General features: G+C 39.1%; 1 protein-coding gene across 1 annotated transcript in view; it reads right to left on the reverse strand.

The window, feature by feature from the left end:
• The window catches only part of LRRC72 (leucine rich repeat containing 72), a 52,009-nt gene extending 35,955 nt beyond the window's left edge, over positions 1-16,054 (reverse strand). The window contains exons 1-3 of the mRNA XM_005550059.4: positions 15,836-16,054; positions 10,054-10,127; positions 4,900-4,969 (exon numbers count right to left, since the gene is read on the reverse strand). Coding sequence (XP_005550116.2) covers positions 4,900-4,969; positions 10,054-10,127; positions 15,836-15,925 — 234 coding nt within the window. The 5' untranslated portion in view covers positions 15,926-16,054. The remainder of the gene's footprint in view (positions 1-4,899; positions 4,970-10,053; positions 10,128-15,835) is intronic.
• Positions 16,055-24,445: the final 8,391 nt, after the last annotated feature.

Here is a 24,445-nt window from a genome sequence, read left to right on the forward strand (position 1 = left end):
TGACCTGGAAGCCCTCTTCAGGTCACAGGTGGAAAATTGATTGATGTCTACTCTCCCTAAAATGCATAAACCAAGCTGTGCCTGGACCACCTTGGGCCCATGTTGTCAGGACCGCCTAAGGCTTTGTCATGGGCACGTGTCCTTAACCTTGGCAAAATAAACTTTCTAAATTGATTGATACCTGTCTCAGATATTTGGGGTTCACAGAAATAATATAGTTTGTTGCATATAAATAATCCAGCAAAAGAAAAACATTCAGCCTTTTGTTGTATTCCTTTCCTGCCCCACCCCTTCAAAAACAAAAGAAAGTAAAACAGTTGATGGCGCATGCGATCCCTTTTTAAGCGCAGATGCATCTGCAAGTCCATTTTGTGAATATTCAATGAGTAGTTGGAAGTCAGATTATATCCATTCCCAGAAATATTCCAAAAAAATTATAAAATCCCTAATTATACCTCTCCCTTCTAGACATTTGTACATGTTCTTTCCCTCCAAACTGGACACCATTGAGCACCACAGGAACACACACTAAAAACAAAGATTAGTCACTTTTGCTATGCCTGATGATTTTCATCTTTTTCTGACGGAAGTCGCACATTGTGACGGAGGCTAAGTTTTGGCTCTGTGTGTGTGTGTGTGTGTGTGTGTGTGTGTGTGTGTGTGTGTGTGTTTGAGACGGAGTCTCACTCTGTCACCCAGTCTGGAAGGCAGTGGCATAATCTCGGCTCACTGCAACCTCCGCCTCCCGAGTTCAAGCAATTTTCTTCTTTAGCCTCACGAGTAGCTGGGATTAGAGGTGCCTACCACCACGTCCAGCTAATTTTTGTATTTTTAGTAGAGACGGGGTTTCACTACATTGGCCAGGCTGGTCTTGAACTCCTGACCTCGTGATCCACCCACCTCATCCTCCTAAAGTGCTGGGATTACAGGCATGAGCCACCACGCCTGGCCAGCAGTATGTTTTTTAAAAGCGTTTTGAATGTTTATGCCCTAAAGTAGTGTGTGCACTTTCCAGCTGTTAGCTGCCTGGGTCTTGAAGATATTCGTGTTTGTTCTCCTAGAAATTATTTCAAGCTTATGAGATTTATGGTTATAGTTAATACCAAATCACTTTCATTTTCCATTTTCCACTTAGTTGGTGTTTAAAAAGACTAAGAATGAAATAAAATATTGAAATATTTTTATAAACATGGCTGTTTATATCAGTGCTGAGATCTGGATGTACTACTTGACAGGCAGATGACTACTAAACACTCAAATTATTTCTTTTGTCAGCTAGTGTTTGAAAGTCTACATTCAAAATGCTAAGCTTGGGTTATCAATATACTGTATAATGAACAAATACAAGCTGTCGGAAGATGAATTTTTGAAAGTTGCAAACAACCTAGTCACTAGCTTACCGTAATGATTGTCTGGGTTTGAATTTTAGTTCAGTCTTGCTCTTTTGCTTGGAAAAAGTTTTGAGTCCAACACTCAGGCTCTCACTGTGAGGGAAGGGTGGGAGAGCACTGCCTCCTTAACCCTGGCCTTTAAGAGAAGCTTCAACAGCCACACTTGGTGATCTTGAGACATGTTCCCTCATTTGGGGGCATGGTGGCCTGGTGCCTGACACTTCCTGAGGAAGTTAAATCAGCTTGGATAGTGTATTAGTCCATTTTCACACTGCTATAAAGAACCACCCAAGACTGGGTCATTTATAAAGAAAAGAGGTTTAATTGACTCACAGTTCCACATGGCTGGGAAGGCCTCAGGAAACTTATAGTCATGGTATAAGGCGAAGCAAGGCACCTCTTACGTGGTGGTAGGAGAGAAAGAGCATGAAGGAGGAAGTGCCACTTTAAAAACCATCAGATCTCATGAGAATTCATTCACTATCATGAGAACAGCATGAAGGAAACTGCTGTTTCCCCATGATCCAATCACCTCCCACCAGGTTCCTCCCCTGACACATGGGGATTACAATTTGAGATGAGACTCAGGTGGAGACACAGAGCCAAACCATATCATTTTGCCTCTGTCCCCTCCTAAATCTCATGTCTTTCTCACATTTCAAAACATAATCATGCCTTCCCAACAGTCACCCAAAGTCTTAACTCATTCCAGCATTCACCCAAAAGTCCAAGTCCAAAGTCTCATCTGAGACAAGGCTAATCCCTTCCACCTATGAACCTGTAAAATGAAAAGCAATTTAGCTATTTCCAAGATACAAAGGAGGTACAGGCATTGGGTAAATGTTCTCATTCCAAATGAGAGAATTTGGCGAAAACAAAGGGGCCACAGGCCTCATGCAATTCTGAAAGCAGGTGGGGCAGTCAGTCATTAAATCTTAAAACTCCAATATCTCTTTTGACTCCGTGTCTCACATCCAGGGCATGCTGATGCAAAGGGTGGGCTCCTATGGCCTTGGGCAGCTCTGCCCCTGTGGTCTTTCAGGGTACAATCCCAGAGATGCTTTCATGACCTGGCATTGAGTGCCTGTGGCTTTTCCAGGCACATGGTGCAAGCTGTTGGTGAAACTACCATTCTGGGGTCTGGAGGAAGATGGCTTTCTTCTCACAACTCCACTAGGCAGTACCCCAGTGGGGACTTTGTGTGGGGGCTCCAACCTCACATTTCCCCTCTGCATTGTCCTAGTGGAAGTTATCCATGAGATCTCCACCCCTGCAGCACACTTCTGCCTAGACATTCAGGCATTTCCATATATCCTCTGAAATCTAGGTGGTTTCCAAAGCTCAACTCTTGTCTTCTGTGCACCTGCAGGCCCAACACCATGTGGAAGTTGCCAAGACTTGGGGCTTGCACCCTCTGAAGCAACAGCTCAATCTGTACCTTGGCCCCTTTTAGCAGCTGGAGCTGGAGTGGCTGGGAAGCAGGGCACCAAGTCCTGGGGCTGCACAGAGCAGCAGGGCCCTGGGCCTGTGATGCCCTGAAGATCTCTGACATGCCCCAGAGACATTTTCCCCATTGTCTTGGCTATTAACATTTGACTCCTTGTTACTTATACAAATTTCTGTGACTGGCTTGAATTTCTCCCCAGAAAATGGGTTTTTCTTTCTTACCTAATGCTCAGGCTGCAAATTTTCTAAGCTTTTATGTTCTGCTTCCCTTTTAAATAAAAGTTTCAGTTTCAGATCATCTCTTTGTGAATGCATATAACTGAATGCTTTCAGAATCAGCCAGGTTAAGTCTTGAACATGTTGCTGCTTAGAAATGTCTTCCGCCAGATACTCTAAATAATTTCTCTCAAGTTCAAAGTTCCACAGGTCTCTAGGGCAGGGGCACAATGCCACCAGTCTCTTTGCTAAAGCATAGCATTTACTCCAGTTTCCAATAAGTTCCTCATCTCCATCTGAGATCACCTCAGCCTGGACTTCACTGTCCATATCACTATCAGTATTGTGGTGAAAACCATTCAACAAGGCTTTAGGAAATTCCAAACTTTCCCATGTCTTCCTGTCTTCTTCTGAGCCCTTCCAAACTGCTGCACCAACTTCTGCCTACTACTCAGTTCCAAAGTTGCTTCCACATATTCAGGTTATCTTTATAGCAGTACCCAACTCTGCCAGTGCCAATTCTCTGTATTTGTCCATTTTCACACTGCTATAAAGAACTTCCCGAGACTGGATAATTTATATAGAAGACATATTTAATTGACTCAACATTCTGCATGGCTGGGAAGGCCTCAGGAAACTTACAATCATGACAGAAGGTGAAGGAGAAGCAAGGTACATCTTACATGGTGGCAGGTGAGAAAGGGAGCAATGGAGGAAGTGCCACTTTAAAAACCATCAGATACTGTGAGAACTCACTCACTATCATGAGAACAGCATGGAGGGAACCATCCCCATGATCCATCACCTCCCATCATATCTCTCCTTCAACATGTGGAGATTACAATTTGAGATGAGATTTGGGTGGAGACACAGAGCCAAACCACATCTGGTAGCAACTGGGAGGTACCAACCCTCTTGGCTTCTGATTGCAGGACAAAGATATGTGAGTCTGAAGACTAGGTATGCTGACCTGGGGCATTGTATAAGGGATTCTGCACATGAGGGTGATTTGCCAAGGCCAAAAGACCCTCAGTTGTAAGTAGCCCTGGGATAAAGGTGAGGTGAGCCAGGAGTGGCCAGTGAAGAGGAGTCAGTGTTGGAGAGGCCTAGCAGAGGAACTTCTGAATAAGCCATAAAGGGAACGATCAACTTTGAACATCTGTTAGTACTACAGGGTACAAAGCAAAGAACTTTGCTTCTCCCTTGCCTTTTTCCTACCAGTACACCACCCCATTCCATACCAAACCTGGAGAAGGCTGAAGTGGAGATAAGAAGGAAGGAAAATAGCCAACCATGGCTTTCTAGTTAATAAAGAAGGCAGGTGGCCATCTGCAGTCAGCCATAGCTGGATATAGATGGGGGCATATCTCATTTGTGATTGAAGATTGACAGTTGGCTATTATATTCTCATTTATGAACTGAGACTATGACTATGACTCAATGGGCTGTAAGATTTTGTATTACCTAAGAGAGATGAAAAAGGTTATGGGGCTGCCTGAGTTTTCTTTCAGGAGCCTTAGTAGGAATAGCTTCCACTAAGTGGACTTGATAGGACATGGGAGACAAAAGTAAAATTGCAATTTGATAGCACCTCACAGATTGTCCTTATTCAATGTATCTCGTGTGTGTATATGTGTATGTATACCAGATATATATATGCACACACATATATGTATACACACACCAGACATATATGTACCAGATATATGTGTTTTATATTGGTTTCTTAGCTGAATTTAAATTTTAAGCAAAAAATATTAATACTTTTAAAGATTAGTTCTATTAGGAATATAAAATTAAGACAGTAGTTTAATTCTAGTAATCGAAAGATAAAATACAACACTACCTTGTTATGATGAAGCCATAAGTATTTTAATTTTTTAAACCTAGAGAGATCAATGACCTCTGTCAGTTCCCTGGAAAGAAAAAAAATGTGGACATTAGCAACAATCAGTTCACACGTAGGTAAGACTGGGCATGTAGTTAGTATGGCTTCGTAGTAACTAGAAGGTTCTCTCTCTCTTTGTCCTTTCAAAATTGTTGGCAAACTCACCTGCTTATTTCAGAAATTCCATCATTATAACTTCATTCATTTGGATTAAGATTTTGTCAGCTAGTTAAAGCTAATACTTGGAGGGGAGCACTTTACCACATTAGCAAAAATTTACACCTCATTATGACTGAATTTATTGGAACCTTAATTCAAAACAAGTTTTACTGGGGAGAGGACAAAGGAAAAAAGTGAAGCTAATACTGGACTTTCAAGTAAATGTGGGAAACGTAGCTGGGTCCTGTTTCAATATCGTCTGTGGGTTATTACTGTGGGGCAATAACCTTGAAGTATTTAGCCAGACTGGACTCAGATGGAAATTGCAAGACACCAAGAGACAGACACTGTGTGAAGTGCTTTATTCTCCCTTTATTTATTAATTATAGGATTAAAATATTACCCACTTCTCTTGAATGGTATGAGATTCCACCTATCCAAGTGGTCTTGGTTCTTGTTCCTAAGGCAGCTCACTTATCAAAGGGGCAGTTGTGGGTTTGGGAGAGGGCACTGTCTGAGATAGTTGGTCATTTGATTGATGTGGCCTAGAATAGTTGGATCTCTTATTTCTCAGGGCAGAAATTGTGGAACCCAAGTATGTATACATATACATATCTGTTTATTTATCAAATGCTTACAGATCACATATCGTTATCTGTTTATCAAATTCTTATAGATCACGTATTGTGTGCCAGGTACTTTTCAAAGCATAAAAATATCAATATTTACTATTATTACAGATATTAATTCATTTATGGTAAAATTTTATCACAATTATTTTTAACCTTGGGACGCTGAAGGAATAATATTTTTCTAATTTTTATAAAAACATACATTTTTTGAAAGCATGCAAACATTTCTAAACAAAATAAACCTTTTTTCACTAACTTTTTATATTGAAAAATGTCAAACCTGAGAAAAGATGAACGAATAGTACAATGACCACTTGTATACCCATCATAATTTTTAACATATTGTCACATGCTTATCCTATCTATCTAATTTATATATTTATTGGTTGATAATTTTCTTGGTGAATCATTTGAAAATAAATTTGCAGGCTTATTGCAGGTGTCTCAGCTTAAGGAGTTCATCTTGTGTATCTCCTATATCAGGGCATTGTCCTGTGTAACCAAGATACCATCCTCACACCTAAGAAGATGAAATGGAATTCAGTAATTTAATCTAATATGCCATTCATGTTCAAAGTTTCCCTGTTGTTCCTACATTTCCTTTGGTGTTTTAAAATCTTGTATCCCATTAACATTCATGCATTGCATTTGGGGTGATGTAATCTTTGAGTCTTTTTAAAGGTAATCATCTTCTTTCCTTTTTCTCCCTTAACATTAGCTTTTTGGGCTGGGCATGGTGGCTCACACCTGTAATCACAGCACTTTGGGAAGCTGAGGTGGATGGATCACCTAAGGTCAGCAGTTTGAGACCAGTCTGGTCAACATAGTGCAACCCCGTCTCTACTAAAAATACAAAAATTAGCCAGGGGGTGGTAGCACATGCTTGTAATCCCAGTTACTTGGGAGACTGAGGCAAGAGAACCACTTGAACCCAGGAGATGGAGGTTGCAGTGAGCCGAGATCGTGCCATGGCACTCCAGCCTGGGTGACAAGAGCAAAACTCTATCTCAAACAAACAAACCAACCAAAAAACATTAGCTTTTTGGAGAGTCCAGGATAACTGTCTGGTAGAATGTCTTACATTATTGATTTTTTTGGATTGTTTCCTAATGATCAAATGCAAGGAAGATCATGTCTACTTCTCAATTACATGGGTAGTAATTACTGAATCACATAAGGATCCAAATGATGTCAGTCTGCCCCACTCTTGATGAAGCTAAATTCAGTCATTTGGTTAAGAGGGTATCTGCCAGTTCTCGCCACTATAAAAGTACAAATTTTATAATTGGAAAGTCATACATGAGGCAAATATCTGAGATCATGTGTATATCTTGCTCCCTGACAACTCTTTACTCAATCGCTTTAGCTTCAATTGATGATCCTTATCTGAGCCAATAGATTTAGGATTATAAAATGATTTTCCTAATGTTCTTATTCTTTTTACATTATTAGCTGCTATTCTTATGTAATGAACATCTGTTCCCTCCTCTTCTATCTCATTCATTCTCCTCCCCATCTTCCCTGAATTTTCAAGTTTTTTTCTTAATCCTTTATCACTTAAAACAATGATCAAATTCTCCCTTATAAAAGACATTTCAAGCAAAATCGTGTGTCTCTTTGATATGTACCATTAGTTTTTGAGCACTTCCCTGGCACAACAAAATATTTCAGATTCTTCCAAAACAACTTTTTTTTTTCTTTCTTAGAAAGGGTTTGGCTCTGTTGCCCAGGCTGGAGTGCAGTGGCTCCATCTTGGCTCACCGCAACCTCCACCTCCTAGGTTCATCAGATCCTCCTACCTCAGCCTCCTGAGTAGCTGGGACCACAGGTGTAAACCACCATGCCTAGCTAATTTTTTGTAGAGACAGGATTTCACATGTTGGCCAGGCTGGTCTCAAACTCCTGGGCTCATGTGATCCACCTGTCTCAGCCTCTCAAAGTGTTGGGATTACAGGTGTAAGCCACCGCGTCTGGCCTCAAAGCAACTTTTTGTAGGAAATTTGTACAAATAATAATACATTCTCCTCTCTCACTGTAGATATGTAGCTTATTTCAGGGAAAGAGTACTTGGACCTTGGGGCACCGTAACTATTGCATTGGGTGATAGTGAGAGTATGTTAACTTCATCTGTTCCTACGGTAAATAATAAAGAAATCATTACATGGCTACATTAGAGTATCTCATGCCCCACTCAGAGGATTTCCCATAAAAGTTATTTTATTTTATTTTATTTTATTTTATTTTACTCTATTTATTTTATTTTATTTTTTGAGACTGAGTCTTGCTCTGTCTCCCAGGCTGGAGTGCAGTGGTGTGAAAGTTGTTTTAATACACTAAAACTTTAAAGTATTAACTATGTCAAGTTACTGTCATTAATTTTTTTGTAACAGTAATATCAATGTTGAATTTTCATTGATTAGGAAATATAATAAATTTATGTTTCATTTTTCTTTTTTAAAATTTAATTTAAAAAAAATTTTACAAGCCCACATCTAATATCATATAAATTCACTTTTCAAGGGTACTCTAACTATTTCATGTCAGAAGGGTTTATTCTGTACATAAACCTGTCCGAAATAAATAACAAGCTGTTACATTATAAGGTGAGGCCAGTCAAAGGATAAATGAGAGGTAATTCTACTAATGATGGCTATGACTCATGCTGACAATACTTGTCAACATCCTGTTACAATGTATGTTCTCCATGATCACTCAAGAACACGTCAATAAGATGCTTTCCATTTCCCAGAGTCAACAGAAACTTAGGCAAATAGATAACTCAGTATACTAGTGTTTTGGCATCTGGACTGGGAAATAGTTTTTGTCCACAGCTGGATGAAATGGTAACTTAGTATCCTCAAAATGTAAAACGTGTTTTCTTTCTCATAAGCAGACCATTAATTACCTACTGTCAGGTGATCAATATCTCAAATTTTCTAGTATTTTAAAGCTACTTTTATTATCTTCTTATTGTAGTGATCAATAGTATACAATTGTCAAAATCATGAAAGATGCAATCTTTTGACCACATGAAGTATTTATTGTTATTTTAAAACTAACTGACCTATATCGAGTGGCTCAAAGCATGACCTTAAATGTGTCAGAATGATCTACCATTCGTGTTCCATACTAAATGTATTTTTAAATATTTCAAACTTGTCATGAATGTATTCCTTTACTACCAAGAGATTCAGAGTCCTTACAAAGATAAACACTTTTCTCTGTACTGATAAACATAAATATTTATTTATGATAAAATAGATATAATAATAAAGGATTTCTCCAAATTGCTAGAAATGAAAGTGATTAAATTTGTTGACAAACTAAAGCATTTTCTTTACTGGAAGCCTATTTAAAAATAATACACAGAATTCAGAGGCATTAAAAAGCACAAAGTAAGGGGGACACAATATAGGAATAGGGTCACTGTGCTTAAAATGCAAACTTCAGTGTCACTTATTGGCCAGTGAGAACTGCGGTATCAGAGTCTAATTTTATTTATAACTCCCTCTTCCTCTCATACCTGTGTTCTATCTCATTCTACTCTATAGAAAAACCCAATTTGTTGTCTGCCTCCTTGAGGAGTTCGAGTGGAATCAAAGTGGGCTGTTGATATGCGAGAGGGATTTTTCTACTTACCAGTAAAATTTGTATGGGGATAGGTAGAGGTTGTAGTACAATGGGGGTCATTATCATAGTATGTGGTATAATGATTCCCAATAATAGTAATAATATTAACCATACTAATGCTCATTGAGTGCTTACTGTGTGCCAGTAACTTTGACTAACTTTTAGTAACTCACCTAAGCTTCACAACAACCCTGAGAATGAGGTAGTATAATTATACCCAGGGAATATCGTTGCCAGATAAAATACAGGATATCGGGCTACATTTGAATTTCAGGGAAACAATGAATTTTCCAACTACTGTGTGGGACATACTTACACTAACTAAAATTATATTCATTGTTTCTATGAAATTCAAATTCAACTGGATGTCCTATATACTTATTTGTTAAATCTGACAATCCTAATAGGGAGGTTGTACGACATACCCAAGATCACCCAACAGGAAGAGACAGAGCTGGGATTCAAACAGCCTGTCTCCATAATCTTTTTTTTTTTTTTTAAATTAGTTTCAGTATTTTGTCTCTCCAATAGAAAACTGTGGACTCCAGGAAGTGGTAAAATAATTGGAGTGTGGTTGCCTACCCAGTCCTTGAGGGGCAAAAATGGAAAGGAACATTTGAATCTGTGAAACATTTTAACATGATCATGATAACATGATACTCTTTCATTTTGTTATGTTAAGTACACTTACTTTTTAGAAAGGAACAGCTCGAAGACATCAGCATCCCTCTTGTGGCCACGTATCTTTAGTTGATCTTCAACTGCCTGATAACATATAATTAATCTGTCAAACTACATTCCAGTGAACAAAAATGCTGAGGCATTTGCAGTCAATAACAATAATGTCTACAAGAAGATCAAAAGAAAGGTGAATATGGAGATAACCATTCTAAACTGATAAATTCCAACACTACAATTATATATTATTTACTCATTTTTGTGGTTGAATTTCATTATCCTTAATCCTAGGCACAGATGTTTAAATAATTTTTAATCAGAGAGAAAAAAATATGCATGTGTACATATACACCAAAAGCAAGTTTTTATTCTCTATGAGGCCAGGTAATTTGGTCTTTAAAGAACTATTCTTAAATGTTTCTTTGAACATGAAGAATTAGTATTTGATAGGTTTCCTACAGAGAATTCGCCCAGTATAGGGTTGGAGGTGGAAAGAGTAGGATAAAATGTATGTTATTATAGGACATTCTTTTTGTGCCTATCACATTATGCTTGGCACCCAGTAAGTTCTCAAAAAATGTGAAATGAATGAATACATGTCATTTTTCTCTGAACAAATGAATAAATACATTTTCCCTTGCTTGGCAAGCAACAGTGACTTCATTTTTCATGAGTTGCTAACATACTCATACTGTGAGAATTTTTGGTGGAGAAGCAACTTTTATTCCCATAGCTCTGTTTTAAAAATAAAACTTTAGCAACAGCTGTTTAAATGCTTTGCTTTTTTCTTTTAAAGTCCTTTGCTAAATTATGAAATAACGTTAATAGGCCACATGACCTAAAATAAGATGAAAAAAGTAAAGTCTGTCTGTAATTTGCCATGAAAAAGTAGAGCTAACAAGACATGACAAAAGTGAAAAGTATAATCATTGCAGTCCTGGAATCTGACAAACATTGTAATTATCAGAGTCAAAACAATCACTGAATTTTAGCTGGGATTTGTTATGAATGGTGAGGTTATAACTGACTTATAAATCTTTCTGGGTGATATATGAAATTTTGACAGTAGTTTTGCTATTTGGTAGAGGACTTCAATAGGAGTTATATTTAGTGCAATGAACGTATTTAAAGAAATGAGGAAGGTAGGTATCCTAGTGATGGACAGCAGCTGCAAATGTATAGTCCCGAACCTCCCTTGACACCTTGTTAAGCAAGCTGAATCTAGGGACTTGGAGCATTCATAGGCTCAGGGTTAGGCATTGCCATCAGGGTGCTTTGTTATCCAGTTACACAAGCCGAGCCTGGGGCTTGGAAAAACCCATTGGATCAGGCTTAGACATTCTCATCTGGTTTTGTTTTGTTTTGTTTTGTTTTTTGAGAGAATCTTGCTCTGTTGTCCAGGCTGGAGTGCAGTGGCATGATTTCGGTTCACTGCAACCTCTGCCTCCCAGGTTCAAGCAGTTCTCCTGCCTCAGCCTCCCAAGTAGCTGGGACTACAGGTGCATGCCGCCACGCCCAGCTAATTTTTTGTAGAGATGGGGTTTCACCATGTTGGCCAGGTTGGTCTCGAACTCCTGAGTTCAGGCAATCTGCCTGCTCCAGTCTCCCAAAGTGCTCGGATTACAGGCGTGAGCCACCACACCCGGCCCTCATCTGGGTATTTTAACTTAAAGATGTCAACTATCAGCCTCTACTATGTACAGTCAGTCACATCTTTGCATAGTGTTTGGGGTGGTATAGCCCAGTCAAAGAAGAATTAAAACTTGGCAGCCATCTATTAAAATTATAAATGTGCTTTTAAATTGATGCGGCCATTCTACCTCCAGGACTCAGAAACACACAGGTGCATACACCCAGACAAATGTGATTATCACTGCTTATTTCAGCATACCTTTTCTGTGGTTGTGAAATAGTCCCCATTAACTGGAATGCAGGTTAAATTGACATGTGACATCACAATGGAATACTGTGAAGTAGTTTCCAAATATAGAGAGGTGGTCTGATGGCTAATTTTATATATAAATTTGACTGTACTATGAGATGCCCACATAGCTGGTAAAACATTATTTATGCGTGTGTTTCTGAGGAAGTTTTTGGAAGAGATTAGCATTACTATTAGTGGACTGAGTAAAGAAGATCACCCTCGCCAATGGGGGTGGATATCATCCAATCCAGTGAGGGCCCCAATAGAACAGAAAAGCAGAGGAATGTGAATTCATGCTTTCTTCTGGAGTTAGGACATCCATCTTCTGCCTTCAGACATCAGTATTCCTAGTTCTCAGGTCTCTGGGCTTGGACTAAACTACATTACTGGCTCTCTCCTGGGCTCCAGATTGCAGACAGCAGATTGTGGGACTTCTCAGTCTCTGTAATCAAGTGAGCCAATTCCTCATAATAAGTCTCTTTCTATATATCTCTATATATCCTATTGTTTTGTTTTTCTGGAGAACTCTAACTGATACAAATAGATATCTAGACATCTAAAGATATCTAAAATATATTTATAAATAAAAAGTAATTGGCAGTATAATATGTGTAACAATCTTTTTGTTAAAAGTCATATTTATATGAATACAAAATGCACACACTTCAATTACTAGCAAAAGTCATCACTTGAGATCATGAGGGACTTTCACTTTCTAGGCAATATTTATTTTTAGTGATGTGTTAGTATTTTACAATAAGCATATATTAATTTGATAATCAGAAAGTAATGCACATTTTGAAAATTGTAGCCATAGAATGAATATTTAAAAATTTAAATCAAATTTCAAAAAATATGAGGTGAAAGGGAAATTGAATGTATCAGCATAATATGTAAATCATTATCATAGTTATTTATTTACACAAGTTTTTGTCACAGCATGTTTCTTTCCAATCAATAATTTTACATGAATCTGGTACAAAATATTAATATCAAAGTACCAAGAAACATGAAAATGTGCCAATTCACATTTCAGTGAATCCGTGGTGGAACAATTCCAGTTCCCAGTTAACACACAGCTTCACTACTACCATATGCCCTCATCTAAAGGAATTCAATTAAGTTTGCCATCTTACAGGGGCACAGTTCGTGGTCCCTTAAACAAATATGATAGTAACATTCAAAAAAAAAAAAAAAAAAAAACCAGTATCTGCAAAGCACAATATAGTGAAGCACAGTAGAAATGAAGTATGCCTGTACTGTTAGCCCAGGCACGTTGGAAGATTTCAGGGCACAACTAACAGTCAGGCTGGGCCTTGAGAGGTGAGGCGAAATTAGAAACAGGATGTTGGTGGAAGAGGAGAGTAAGCACACAAAACAGAAGAAGCAGAAGAATGTATAAGGTATGTGGGGCTGTACAGCCTTTGGCTGAAGTAAAAGGCATGTGGAAGGCTATTGTGAGAAATAAGAAAGGTGGGTTGGGGTCATATTATTTATGCCAACTTTGAAATTTAGGCTCAGAACTGTGTACTTAATCAGTGCTCAGAGAAAACTTCTTCAGGCCTTGAGAACTCTAACTGAACATCATTTAATTTTATATGATATATAAACACATGTATATGTACATATATATGAAATATATATTCTAAGTAGCTGTATGGTAAAATTCATGTAAGAAAGTCTAATTAAGGATAACAATGTCAATGCTTTTACACAATATCCAGTATCAAATTATGTCACAAACACTTTTCCTCCTTCTCCGTTGGTGCCCTTGCTTTGTTGGTACCCTGAAGGCACAGAACTGACTATTGGGTGATTCAGCATTGTGCTCACTTCTGGGGGAATAGGAAGATATTACTGGATTTTTGAACTAGAAAAAACATGTGACAGGCCGGGTACGGTGGCTCACGCCTGTAATCCCAGCACTTTGGGAGGCCGAGGCGGGCGGATCACAAGGTCAGGAGATCGAGACCACGGTGAAACCCCGTCTCTACTAAAAATACAAAAAATTAGCCGGGTGCGGTTGTGGGCGCCTGTAGTCCCAGCTACTCGGGAGGCTGAGGCAGGAGAATGGCGTGAACCCGGGAGGCGGAGCTTGCAGTGAGCCGAGATTGCGCCACTGCACTCCAGCCTGGGCGACAGAGCGAGACTCCGTCTCGAAAAAAAAAAAAAAAAGAAAAACAAAAAGAAAAAACATGTGACAAAGCTAGGCTTCGGGAAGATGACTCTAGCAGTGATGTGTATGGGGGCCTGGGGTGCAGTGAGAACTGCAGACAGGAAGCAAGGCTACCTCTGGGAAACAAAGTCCACCTGCTAAGGAACCTGCCCTAGGGTGGGGGCAAGTGTGAATGGGCAGTGAACAGATATGACATGGGGCATGTTTAGGGAGAATGAATGGGAACTGGCAAGTAAAAGGAGGCAGAGAATTAGCACGAGGGAAGTCACAGGTGATGATGATGATGATGTGATGACTTGATGAGAAAGGTAACTGGGAGGGAAGACAGATGCAGCTGAGAAATGCTGAAATTGAGGCCATGGTGGAACATACTGGTCAAGGCATCCATCAGAAAGCTGCAAGGGTAAATGTGGAACTCATCAGAGATCTCATCCGGGCAGCTGTGCTGATCTGATGAGTCAGTTAACCTGAGGAGAGTGGGATCCAAGGAAGATCACGATGAAGTGTCTTTCCTTTCATGGAAAGAAAGGAGAGGGAAACATGTTGGAAAGGAGACAGAGGAGGATCGTTGTCAAGTGAGGTAGAAAAACAAAAGGACAGTGGGAGGCAGAGGGGCATTTGAAGAAGGTAGAATTTCAATGTGCAGCATTGTTTTGGCTGGTGGAGGATGTCACTCAGAAAAGGTACTGAATTTAGAGGCCTGAATATCAGTAGCTTGAAGAGGGCGAAAAGTTGGATTTCAAATTAATTGGTCAGCCTAAAAGGAAAATAAAAAGAGGCCATCACAAAATTGGGATGTGAACAGTTCTAGCACGGGGAGAACAGCAGCTGCTTCCTCCACCGCCCAATGCCTGAAGATCTAGAATCAAAGGGAAAAAATGTTTGAAAATGGTAGGATTATTAAATCCTAGAAGAATAAGGTCAGTATTAAAACCTATAGAAGAAAATGTCCTCTCTGATGATAAATTCTTGTACCTCCATGCAACACGCAGGCACAAGTTAGGACTTAGTGTGAAGAGCTTTCAATTCAACACAGAACTCTCAGCCTCCTTTAATCACAGCAGCCCCCGTCTTTGCAGATGAGTCAGAGAACTCCAGAAAGCCTTGCTAGGTCTCACCTGGCACAATTCTGAGATTCTTTTTCCCCACCCAAATATCCAAATATTCTTTTAATCATTATTTTAACTGCTCTGGACTCTGCTTGTAGGGATCATCAAATAACGTTTCCTCTTCAAGGTGTCGATTTGCACTTGCCGGGAACAATATATTAGGGATACACACCCACACTCACACCCACACACCCCTGTTGGAGAATCAAGACTGCAAAATTTACTTAATCTCCGTTTCACTTAATCTACAAACCACCATAATTATATACGCAGCAGATGCTGAGTGGTAAAAGGTCAGTGTAAGTCTATTAGTGTGGATCGGAAAGTTCTCAAAGCCCACCCAGGAGATTAGGGACCTCTAGCCCAGGCAGAGTTGCTGAGGGGGCTTTGCCACCGCTAAACGCTGTTCACATTCCAATTTTGTGCTAGACTCCTTGTTCTCCTTTTATGTTGACCAATTAATTTGAAATCTGACCTATCTCCATCTTTAGGATACGGAAATTCCCTTCCAAAGTCAGTATCTGCCTGGAGTCCTCAGGCAGGGGGCCAGAGGGGCTGATGGCTTGAGAAGGCAGGTGCCGCTTACCCGGCGACTGCTCTGTAGGGCAGTTTCGGACGCCCTCCGTAGGCTCCGGCATCGCAAGGCACGGGGAACGGGGTTCGGGTCCCAGGACATCAGGACACACGGGCCGCTGGCAGCAGCGGTGATTAATCCGGCCTCGCCCGCGGGTGGCACCGAAGAGAGACTTGGCTTGGCGCGCAGCTCATTGTTCTGTTACCAACAGTTACCGCATTCCCGTTGACTAAAAGCCAGTCCACACTGGGAAATATTTGAAGCCAAACGCTGACTTCTGTGACGTTTGCGCGTGTGATTCTGCAACACCCACGCTTGCGCCTCGGACACACGCTTGTTATCTCTGCTCGTGGTGATGCGTGTGGTAGATGCCGGAGAGAGGGGGTCAGCTATGTCCGGGACCAGGAGGAGGTCAGAGCGCCTCAACAGCAGTCACCCAGTAATCATCACTTTGATTCGAGATTTGAATATCAGGAAATTTAGGTTTCTGAAAATTAGACGTGTGTATGGACCACTGGCCTCATGTACAGGGTGGGGGTGACGAGGTGCCCTGCAGAGTCACTGTGGATCTTGACGCAAAAGGAAAAAAGCCAGTACTACTGATCGTGTCTCTATTTAAAAGCTTGACATTTTGTTCATTATGCATGTTATTTGCATACATTTTGATTTTTCTGTTTTTAAATATTGCATTAAGATATTTATTTTGAGGCCGGGCACGGTGGCTCACGCCTGTAATCCCAGTGTTTTGGGAGGCTGAAGCAGGTGGATTGCCTGAGGTCAGGAGTTCCAGACCAGCCTGGCCAATATGGAGAAACCCTGTCTCTATTTAAAAAAAATACAAAAGTTAACCGGGCATGGTGGCATGCGCCTGTAATCCCAGCTACTTGGGAGGCTGAAGCAGGAGAATAGTTTGAACCTGGGAGGCAGAGGTTGCAGTGAGACAAGATCAGACCATTGCACTCCAGCCTGGGTGACAGAGGGACACTCTGTCTCAAAAAAAAAAAAAAAAAAAAAAAAAAAAAAAAAAAAATTCACTTTGAATGCTGAATTTTTGGTTTTATGGTGCTTCTTACATCCAGATCCAAGGCCACTGCCTTAATTGCCTCACCATAGACCCAGACCTGGGATGAAGATGGGGGTGGTAGTATTAAGGCTCCGGAAGAGTCCAGGTGCACAGAAAAATGGAAGGAACTCTCTACTGACTTTATTGGCTAAGAACAAGTGCATATTGTTTCAGTAGCTGAGAAATCTTTTCTCTGACAGGAAATGGATAAATTGAGCCACTATTTGGCCAATCTTTTCAACCTCGTTTTTTGTTTTTGTTTTTTGAAGTTGCTGTCTCCTGTAACTGTATTGGAACCTCTAGCATAGATTATCTTGTGATTTTATTTATATGAGCCTTGTTCCCTCTAGCTTGGGTAACTTTGGAGGCAGGATCCTGCTTAAGACATCGCTCTCTTCTGCCAGAGCCTAACATACTGCGCTTAATTAATGTTGACTGGATTAAATGAATTGGTTTCTTGGCTCCCAATTTGAACCTGAAATCTAGGAATCAAATGTAGCTTTCTGAAATGGGTCAAGCTACTTGCGTTAAAAAAAAATGCTGGTGTTGAAATGAAACATTAAAAAATGTCTCAGTGGGGAAATCAAGCACACATTGTTTCAGTAGTTCTAATATGTATTTGGGGCTGAGGTGGGGGTAAAAGCTCTCCAAGTTATTGTGGAGGGATTAATCATCTAAGAACTATTGTTTAAGTAGTTTCTATCCTAGAAATAAAACTCAAATGAGAGAAATGGTCCACTGAGGAGGCATATATAATAATTCGTTGGCTCATGTTTGCTGTTGATGTGTGTTATAGCATTGCAGATATTATTCATGAATGTGCTACAAGAAAAAAAGGAAATGAACAATACTTGTTCAGTTTTCTACATTACACAAATGTGACTTAATAACCATATGCAAAATAGTTTTAAGGAGCATCTTGCAGATGTAAACTAGTCGCCAGTTAATTTCTACTAAAATCACATCGAAAATTTTTATTCTTTATTTTTTCAGCGTTTTACCTCATATTAAAAGGGTAATTTTAAAAAAAACCCTATTCTTAGGAAAGGAACTCAAGACTCACTTATTATAAGATCTTAATGTGTTCCTTCTTAAAGAAGAAATTAACTCATCATGAAGGCTAAAATAAAGCAAATTTAATTATGGAAGGTCAAGGATGGAGGTTAATGAAGGCACTTTTTGGATAAAAGCTCCTTCCCAGACATTCTCACTTTGGTGACATGAAATTTTTACAAAAGAATTATTCCCAGCAGAGTGAACAGAGAGAACTTTTACCTCCATGGGGTGGGATTATAGCCTGAGGAATCTAGCCTGGAATTTTTAAAATTCATGTAAAATATGCATTCTTCTTTACAATCAATCTTGTTTTAATATAAAAATAAAGCAGTTCCCCTAACTTGCCTCAAATCTTTGTGTAATATTTACATTGAAGCAAGACACCCTGTGTTGATCCTGTGGCTTTACCTCCCTGGCTTGCTGCCATTGCCCGCAGGGGTATGCATACCCCAGTTTGAAAGCTCCATCATATCATGTATATGGATTTGGATAAGAAGAAAGAACCCTCTGCTCCAAGTCAGGGCATGTGGGATTTCGTCTCAGCTCTAACATTAACTACTTGTTGGCCACCTTCAAATCACTTAATGTCTCTGGGCCTCAGTTTCTTCAACAGTAAAAGCTGGAAGTTCAGTTCAAAAAATTTATTATTTAATTCACTCTCCTAGACAGGTAGTGTGTATTGTTTACAGAGTAAAAGATTCTCGTATTGATATAGAATAGGTTTTTAAGAACAAGTTTTCAGTGAAAAATATGTGAGAAAAAAATATGCATGTGATGGCTATCGTTAAAGCTACATAATTTTAAAACTTTCTAATTTTGTCTTGAATAATTCCAGTTATCAATCTAGATATTGTTTTGCTAAGTGACTGAAAAATATGTATTGGGTAAAATGATCATTATCACTCATTTTCTACTGGGTGAAATGAGCATAGAATAAACAATATATCGGCCACAATCAATATACATACTCTTATATCACATGTATAAAAAGATATATCTGGCCAGGCACAGTGGCTCACGACTATACTCCCAGCACTTTGGGAAGCCAAGGCAGGAGAATCACTTGAGGCCAGGAGTTCAAAGCTGTGGTGAGCTGTGATCACACACTTTACTCCAGCTTGGGCAACAGAGTGAGACCCCATCTCTAAAAAAATAATAATAAATATTCAAAATTTATAAAATACATGTTTTTATGATAGTCAATGACCAGGTTATCAAAATTTTCATTGTTGTAAGTTTAGGTAAAATAACATCCCATTGTAATTGATAGCTACCATTCTTCTTTTTTTGTTTACATAAAATGCAAATAACAATGGAATATTGGGGGAAAATTTTCCAGGAGTCTCTCCTGTTACTGCACATAAGCAAAGGCACTAACTGCTTTGGTAAGGACTACACTTTCAAGGATATTTGTATAGCAAATAGCCTTTTAAGATACAGTGTCTATTACAGCTTTGGTAGATATAGTGTCCACTTTCAGAGCAAAGAGTAGGTGTTTGTTTGTTTATTTATTTACTTATTTATTTATTTTTACTGAGCAGTGTAATAAAGATAATGTCTCCCTCACTTCTTATAAAGATAATCTCAGGCAGCTTACTGCCCAGTATAAAAGGTCTGGCTTCCTTAAGTTCAAATTTCCTCTTCTGTAACACAACCCACTCTATGTGCCCATATCACCTGACCCATTTCACATTGCCCTCTGGAAATTGTGGGTAGGAGAACTGGTGGAAATACTAATATTCTATCTATGCTGTTACCATGAGTAATGAGCTATCCTTTGTCTCTAAGCCAGAAGTATCATCTTTTGCCAGCATCTGTGAAACTGTGATAAGCTAACTTTTGCTTCTGTGTATATAGGTGGATTTTCAATGAGATTAAACCATGTAATTTGTTCTTCTTCATCCTTCATTTTTCTCTTTACCATCTCATCAACCTCCATCTTTTCAAGTAAGTGTACATAGAATTACGAAATTGAATTGTGGCATTATGTTTCATTGTAATGTATCTTACAGTTCATTTACTTATTACTCTATTGATGAACATATATGTTGTCCAGGTTTTTGCTGCAACAAACAATGTTGTAACACATGTCTTTGCATACCTGGATTACTATTCCAGTAGCTGAAATTCCCTCATGAGACTATTGGATCATATATGATAATGCCCCTTTCTGGATAGGGTATCTTTCTCTATTGGATATCAATTTTGTTGAACTTTGCCAATCTAATTGGAGAAATTTTTAATCTCAATGTTTTGGTTTATATTTATTTAGGGAAGTTTACGATCTTTCCAAAAACTTATTGGTCATTTGTATTTTTTTTTTTCTGTGAATGGTCTTTTCATATTCATTGCTTAACTTTTAACATCCAAATGCCAATGAATAAAGCCCTGCAAGCTGGATCTATAGAGTGTTTGCCATTTATTTCTTGAAGTCATCAATGGGTAGCTTCAAGTCACCTTGCAGCATCCTACAAAGCTGTCTTCTCTTGCCCTCCTCTTCCTGCCTAATGCCTGCTGCCCTTCAGACTATTGAAATAAACTTCATTTCTCTAAGCCCAAGTTTCCTTTGCTAGTCTCTAGGGTCCATGCCCAGGATGCTATCACCTGATGTTCTAAGTATCAACTTTTTTGTTTTTGAGTTATTAGGGTGGTGGTGGGTTTTGAGCTGATAGGAGAAACACTGTCTTACTCCAAACCCATGTAACACTTTGCCATCAAGGTTCTGAAGAAGCACTGCTCACGTGCAGTTTTTCTTAAGCTCTTTCAGGAAAGCAGCCACTTCCACTTCTTCCATATGCACCTCCTCTCTTTCAAAATTTGCACACAATCTTCCAAATACCTACCTGTATAGGAACACAAAGTGGGTCAGATTTGTAAACATTCCTACACTGTCTGGAAAAGCTAGATGCTTCTAGACACAACTTCAGCTTAACTAAAATGATAATAATAATAATAATAATAATAATTTTCAATTCCAAACCAGTACAGCTTCAGTGTGATTTCATATTTCCTCCCAAGAATAATGGGTCCCCATGTCTAAGCTCTGTCTGTCCTCATAAACAGCCACCATTTGCTTATCCCTTGTGCCCCTAGGGGAGCACATGCCCGTCATTTCAGGGTAGAATGTGAAAAAGATGAGGGGGTAAGATCTCCAGTGGGAACTCCTTCTCCAGTGAGGAGGGCCAGAGCAGCCCTTCTAAATCATGGAGTCAAGGACAGAAGCCTTTAGCCTGAAATTAGAGATGGAACAGAATGCAAAAGTCAGATAACTTATGGAAGTTAACTTCCATTATGCTGGAAACCACTGAAAGTACTAACCCTTTCCTCACTTTGCTTAATTTAGACTTGGTGATAATAAATGACAATTATTCTCTGCCTAAACTGACAGAGAAGTCTTGTGAATGTTAGCAGGAATGCCACATATTATCACACATATGATACAACAGTCAGGCATTTGCAGCATAAATACTCTGGAAATATATAGATACATGCATGCATAAATATATATGTGTGTGTGCACACACATGCATTTGTGTGTATTTAAATATGAGTGTATGTATGAGTGGTATGCATATACATGACCATATACACACATACGTGCATACATGCGCACACCCTCAACAATGCCCTCAGTAGTCTCTGCCTCCTGATTTTCACATTCCTGTCTGATCCCTTTTTCTTGCATGTGGGCTGGATTCTGTTCACATCTAGTGGGCAGAATACAAAGGACAGGATATCACTTCTGAGATTAGGTGATAAAAACACTGTGGTTTCTATCTTGAGCACCTTCTCTCTTGCTCTCTAGCCCACTGTGAGGAAAACCAGCTGCCATGTTGTAAGCTGACCTACAGGGAGACCCACATGGCAAGGTATTGAAGTCTGTGGCCAACAGCCAAAGAAGGCTTGAGGCTTGTCAACAGTCAGGTGAGGCAGCTTGGAAGTGGATCCCCCCAAAGGGAACCTTGAGATAACCACAGTATTGCCCTGGATTGCAGCCTGATGGGGGACTGACTGGAGGCACCCAGCCTAGCAACCCCCAAAGTCCTGACATTCAGAAAGGAGGATAATAAATACTGGTTGTTTTCAGCAGCTACGTTTTGAGATAATTTGCTATGTAGATATCTATGTCGTATATTATTAGTTATTATACATATATGCTATGTAAATTGAAATTACAAATACACGTAAGACCCGAAAAAGACATCTCTGGGGTCAAGCTCAGCTTTTCTCAAAATAATCCTTATCCTTGCCAGTCTATGTAGTAAAAATTTGACAAAATTTCGTACCCAACACTTCCTGGGTTACTATTTAAATCTAGAAAGACAGATTTACTCTTGGAATGTCATCTGCATGCAGCCTCCTATTCAAACATAAAAATAAATAATTTTTTTTGACATAAGAGATAATTTAGCAAATATTTTTAATGTTAAGTAATCTAAGTTGAATGTTGACTTAAAAAATCATTTGCCAGAATATATACTATTACCAAGTCAATAGATATTTTTCTCAAAATAATAGATGCTGGAAAGGTTGTGGAGAAAAAGGAGTACTTACACACTGTTGATGGGAGTGTAAATTAGTTCAACCATTGTGGAAGACAGTGTGGTGATTCCTCAAACAGCTAAAAACAGAACTACCATTTGACCCAGCAATCCCGTGACTGGATATATACCAGAGAAATAGAAACCATTCTATCACAAAGACACCTGCATGTGAATGTTCATTGCAGCACAATTCACAATAGCAAAGACATGGAATCAACCTAGATGCCATTCAGTGATAGACTGGATAAAGAAAATGTGGTACATATATACCATGGAATACTATGCAGCCATAAAAAAGAAAGAGATCATGTCTTTTGTCAGAACACGGATAGAGCTGGAAGCCATTATTCTTAGCAAACTAACACAGGAACAGAAAACCAAACACCACACGTTCTCACTTATAAATGGGAGCTAAATGATAACTCATGAACACAAAGAAGGGAACAACAGACACTGGGGCCTACTTCAGGATGGAGAGTGGGAGGAGGGAGAGTAGTACACAAAAAAATAACTATTGGGTACTAGGTTTTGTACCTGGGTGACAAAATAATCTGTACAACAAACCCCCATGACACAGGTTTACCAATATAACAAACCTGCACTAAAATAAAAGTTAAAACGATAACATATTTTTCTTACCTGTTTATGAAAAGCTTTGCAAAGGTGCTACATACTTAAAAAACATGGGGGCAGTGTAAAGCACAATCATTACATGAAATAAATTAATTTTTCTTGAGGTCACACAGCTAGTCAGGCTATCTCCAGATATTCCCTCCTTAATGATTCTTCACAGGACTTTATTACTTTCTTTCTGGATTATCTTTATTTTTTTTTTAATTTAGATAGTTTTTGGGGTGTAAGTGGTTTTGGGTTACATTGGTGAATTGTACAGCGGTGAAGTCTGAGATTTTAGTGCATCTGTCACCCAAGTAGTATACATAGTATTCAACATGTAGTTTTTCTTATCCCATACCTCCCTCCCACCCTCTCTCTTCTGAATCTCCAAAGTTAATGATACCACTCCGTATGCCTTTGCGTACCCATAGCTTAGCTCCCACTTATGAGAACATATGCTATTTGGTTTTCCATTCCTGAGTTAGTTCACTTAGAATAATGACCTTCAGCTTCATCCAAGTTGCTGTGAAATACATTATTTCATTCTTTTTTCTTTATGGCTGAGTAGTATTCCATGGTATATATATACCACATTTTCTTTATCCACTCATTGATCAATGAGCATTTAGGCTGGTTTCATATCTTTGCAATTATGAACTGTGCTGCAATAAACATACACGTGCAGATGTCTTTTTGATATGACTCCTTTTTCTTTGCATAGACACCCAGTAGTGGGATTTGCTGGGTTGAATGGTAGATCTGCTTTCAGTAGTAGGTTATCTTGAGTTGGGGGTAGCTTATTTTCTGGAGCTCATTGCCTTTTATTCCTGTTCCAGGTCCCTTATTCAAAATCTTTGCATATCAATCATATTTTGCTACTTTTCTTTAATTCCCTAAAAGCCATGACTTCTAGATTTTCTATCAGCATATACTCTCACCAGAAGTTGAACCACTACAGGCAGAAAAAGAAAGTTCCCTTAACAATGTTTCTAACCAATGTAATATTTAAAGCTTCCCAATATAAGTATTTTTAAAGGTTATATTTTTCAAAGTCACAACGATGATTCTTCCTGTTTACTCTCATAGAATAGATTGTCATGGGATAAACAGTGGTCTCCAGCTTCTATTTTTCCAAATAAATAAGTAGAACATGGTCTTGGGATTATACTACTAAAGGTTAATTTTCTTAAAAAGAAAAAAGAAAGATTTCCATCTGCTAAAGGTTTGTGTCAGTATTCAGACTGAGGTAGAAACGGAAGCACCAGGTTTCACATTAGGATGACTCTGGTTGTGCTCCTGTAGGTTTGAAGTGGGCCCACCCACCCTTCTATGAGAGACACTGAC

This window comes from Macaca fascicularis, chromosome 3, assembly GCF_037993035.2.
Source record: "Macaca fascicularis isolate 582-1 chromosome 3, T2T-MFA8v1.1".
Classification (NCBI taxonomy): Eukaryota; Metazoa; Chordata; class Mammalia; order Primates; family Cercopithecidae; genus Macaca; species Macaca fascicularis.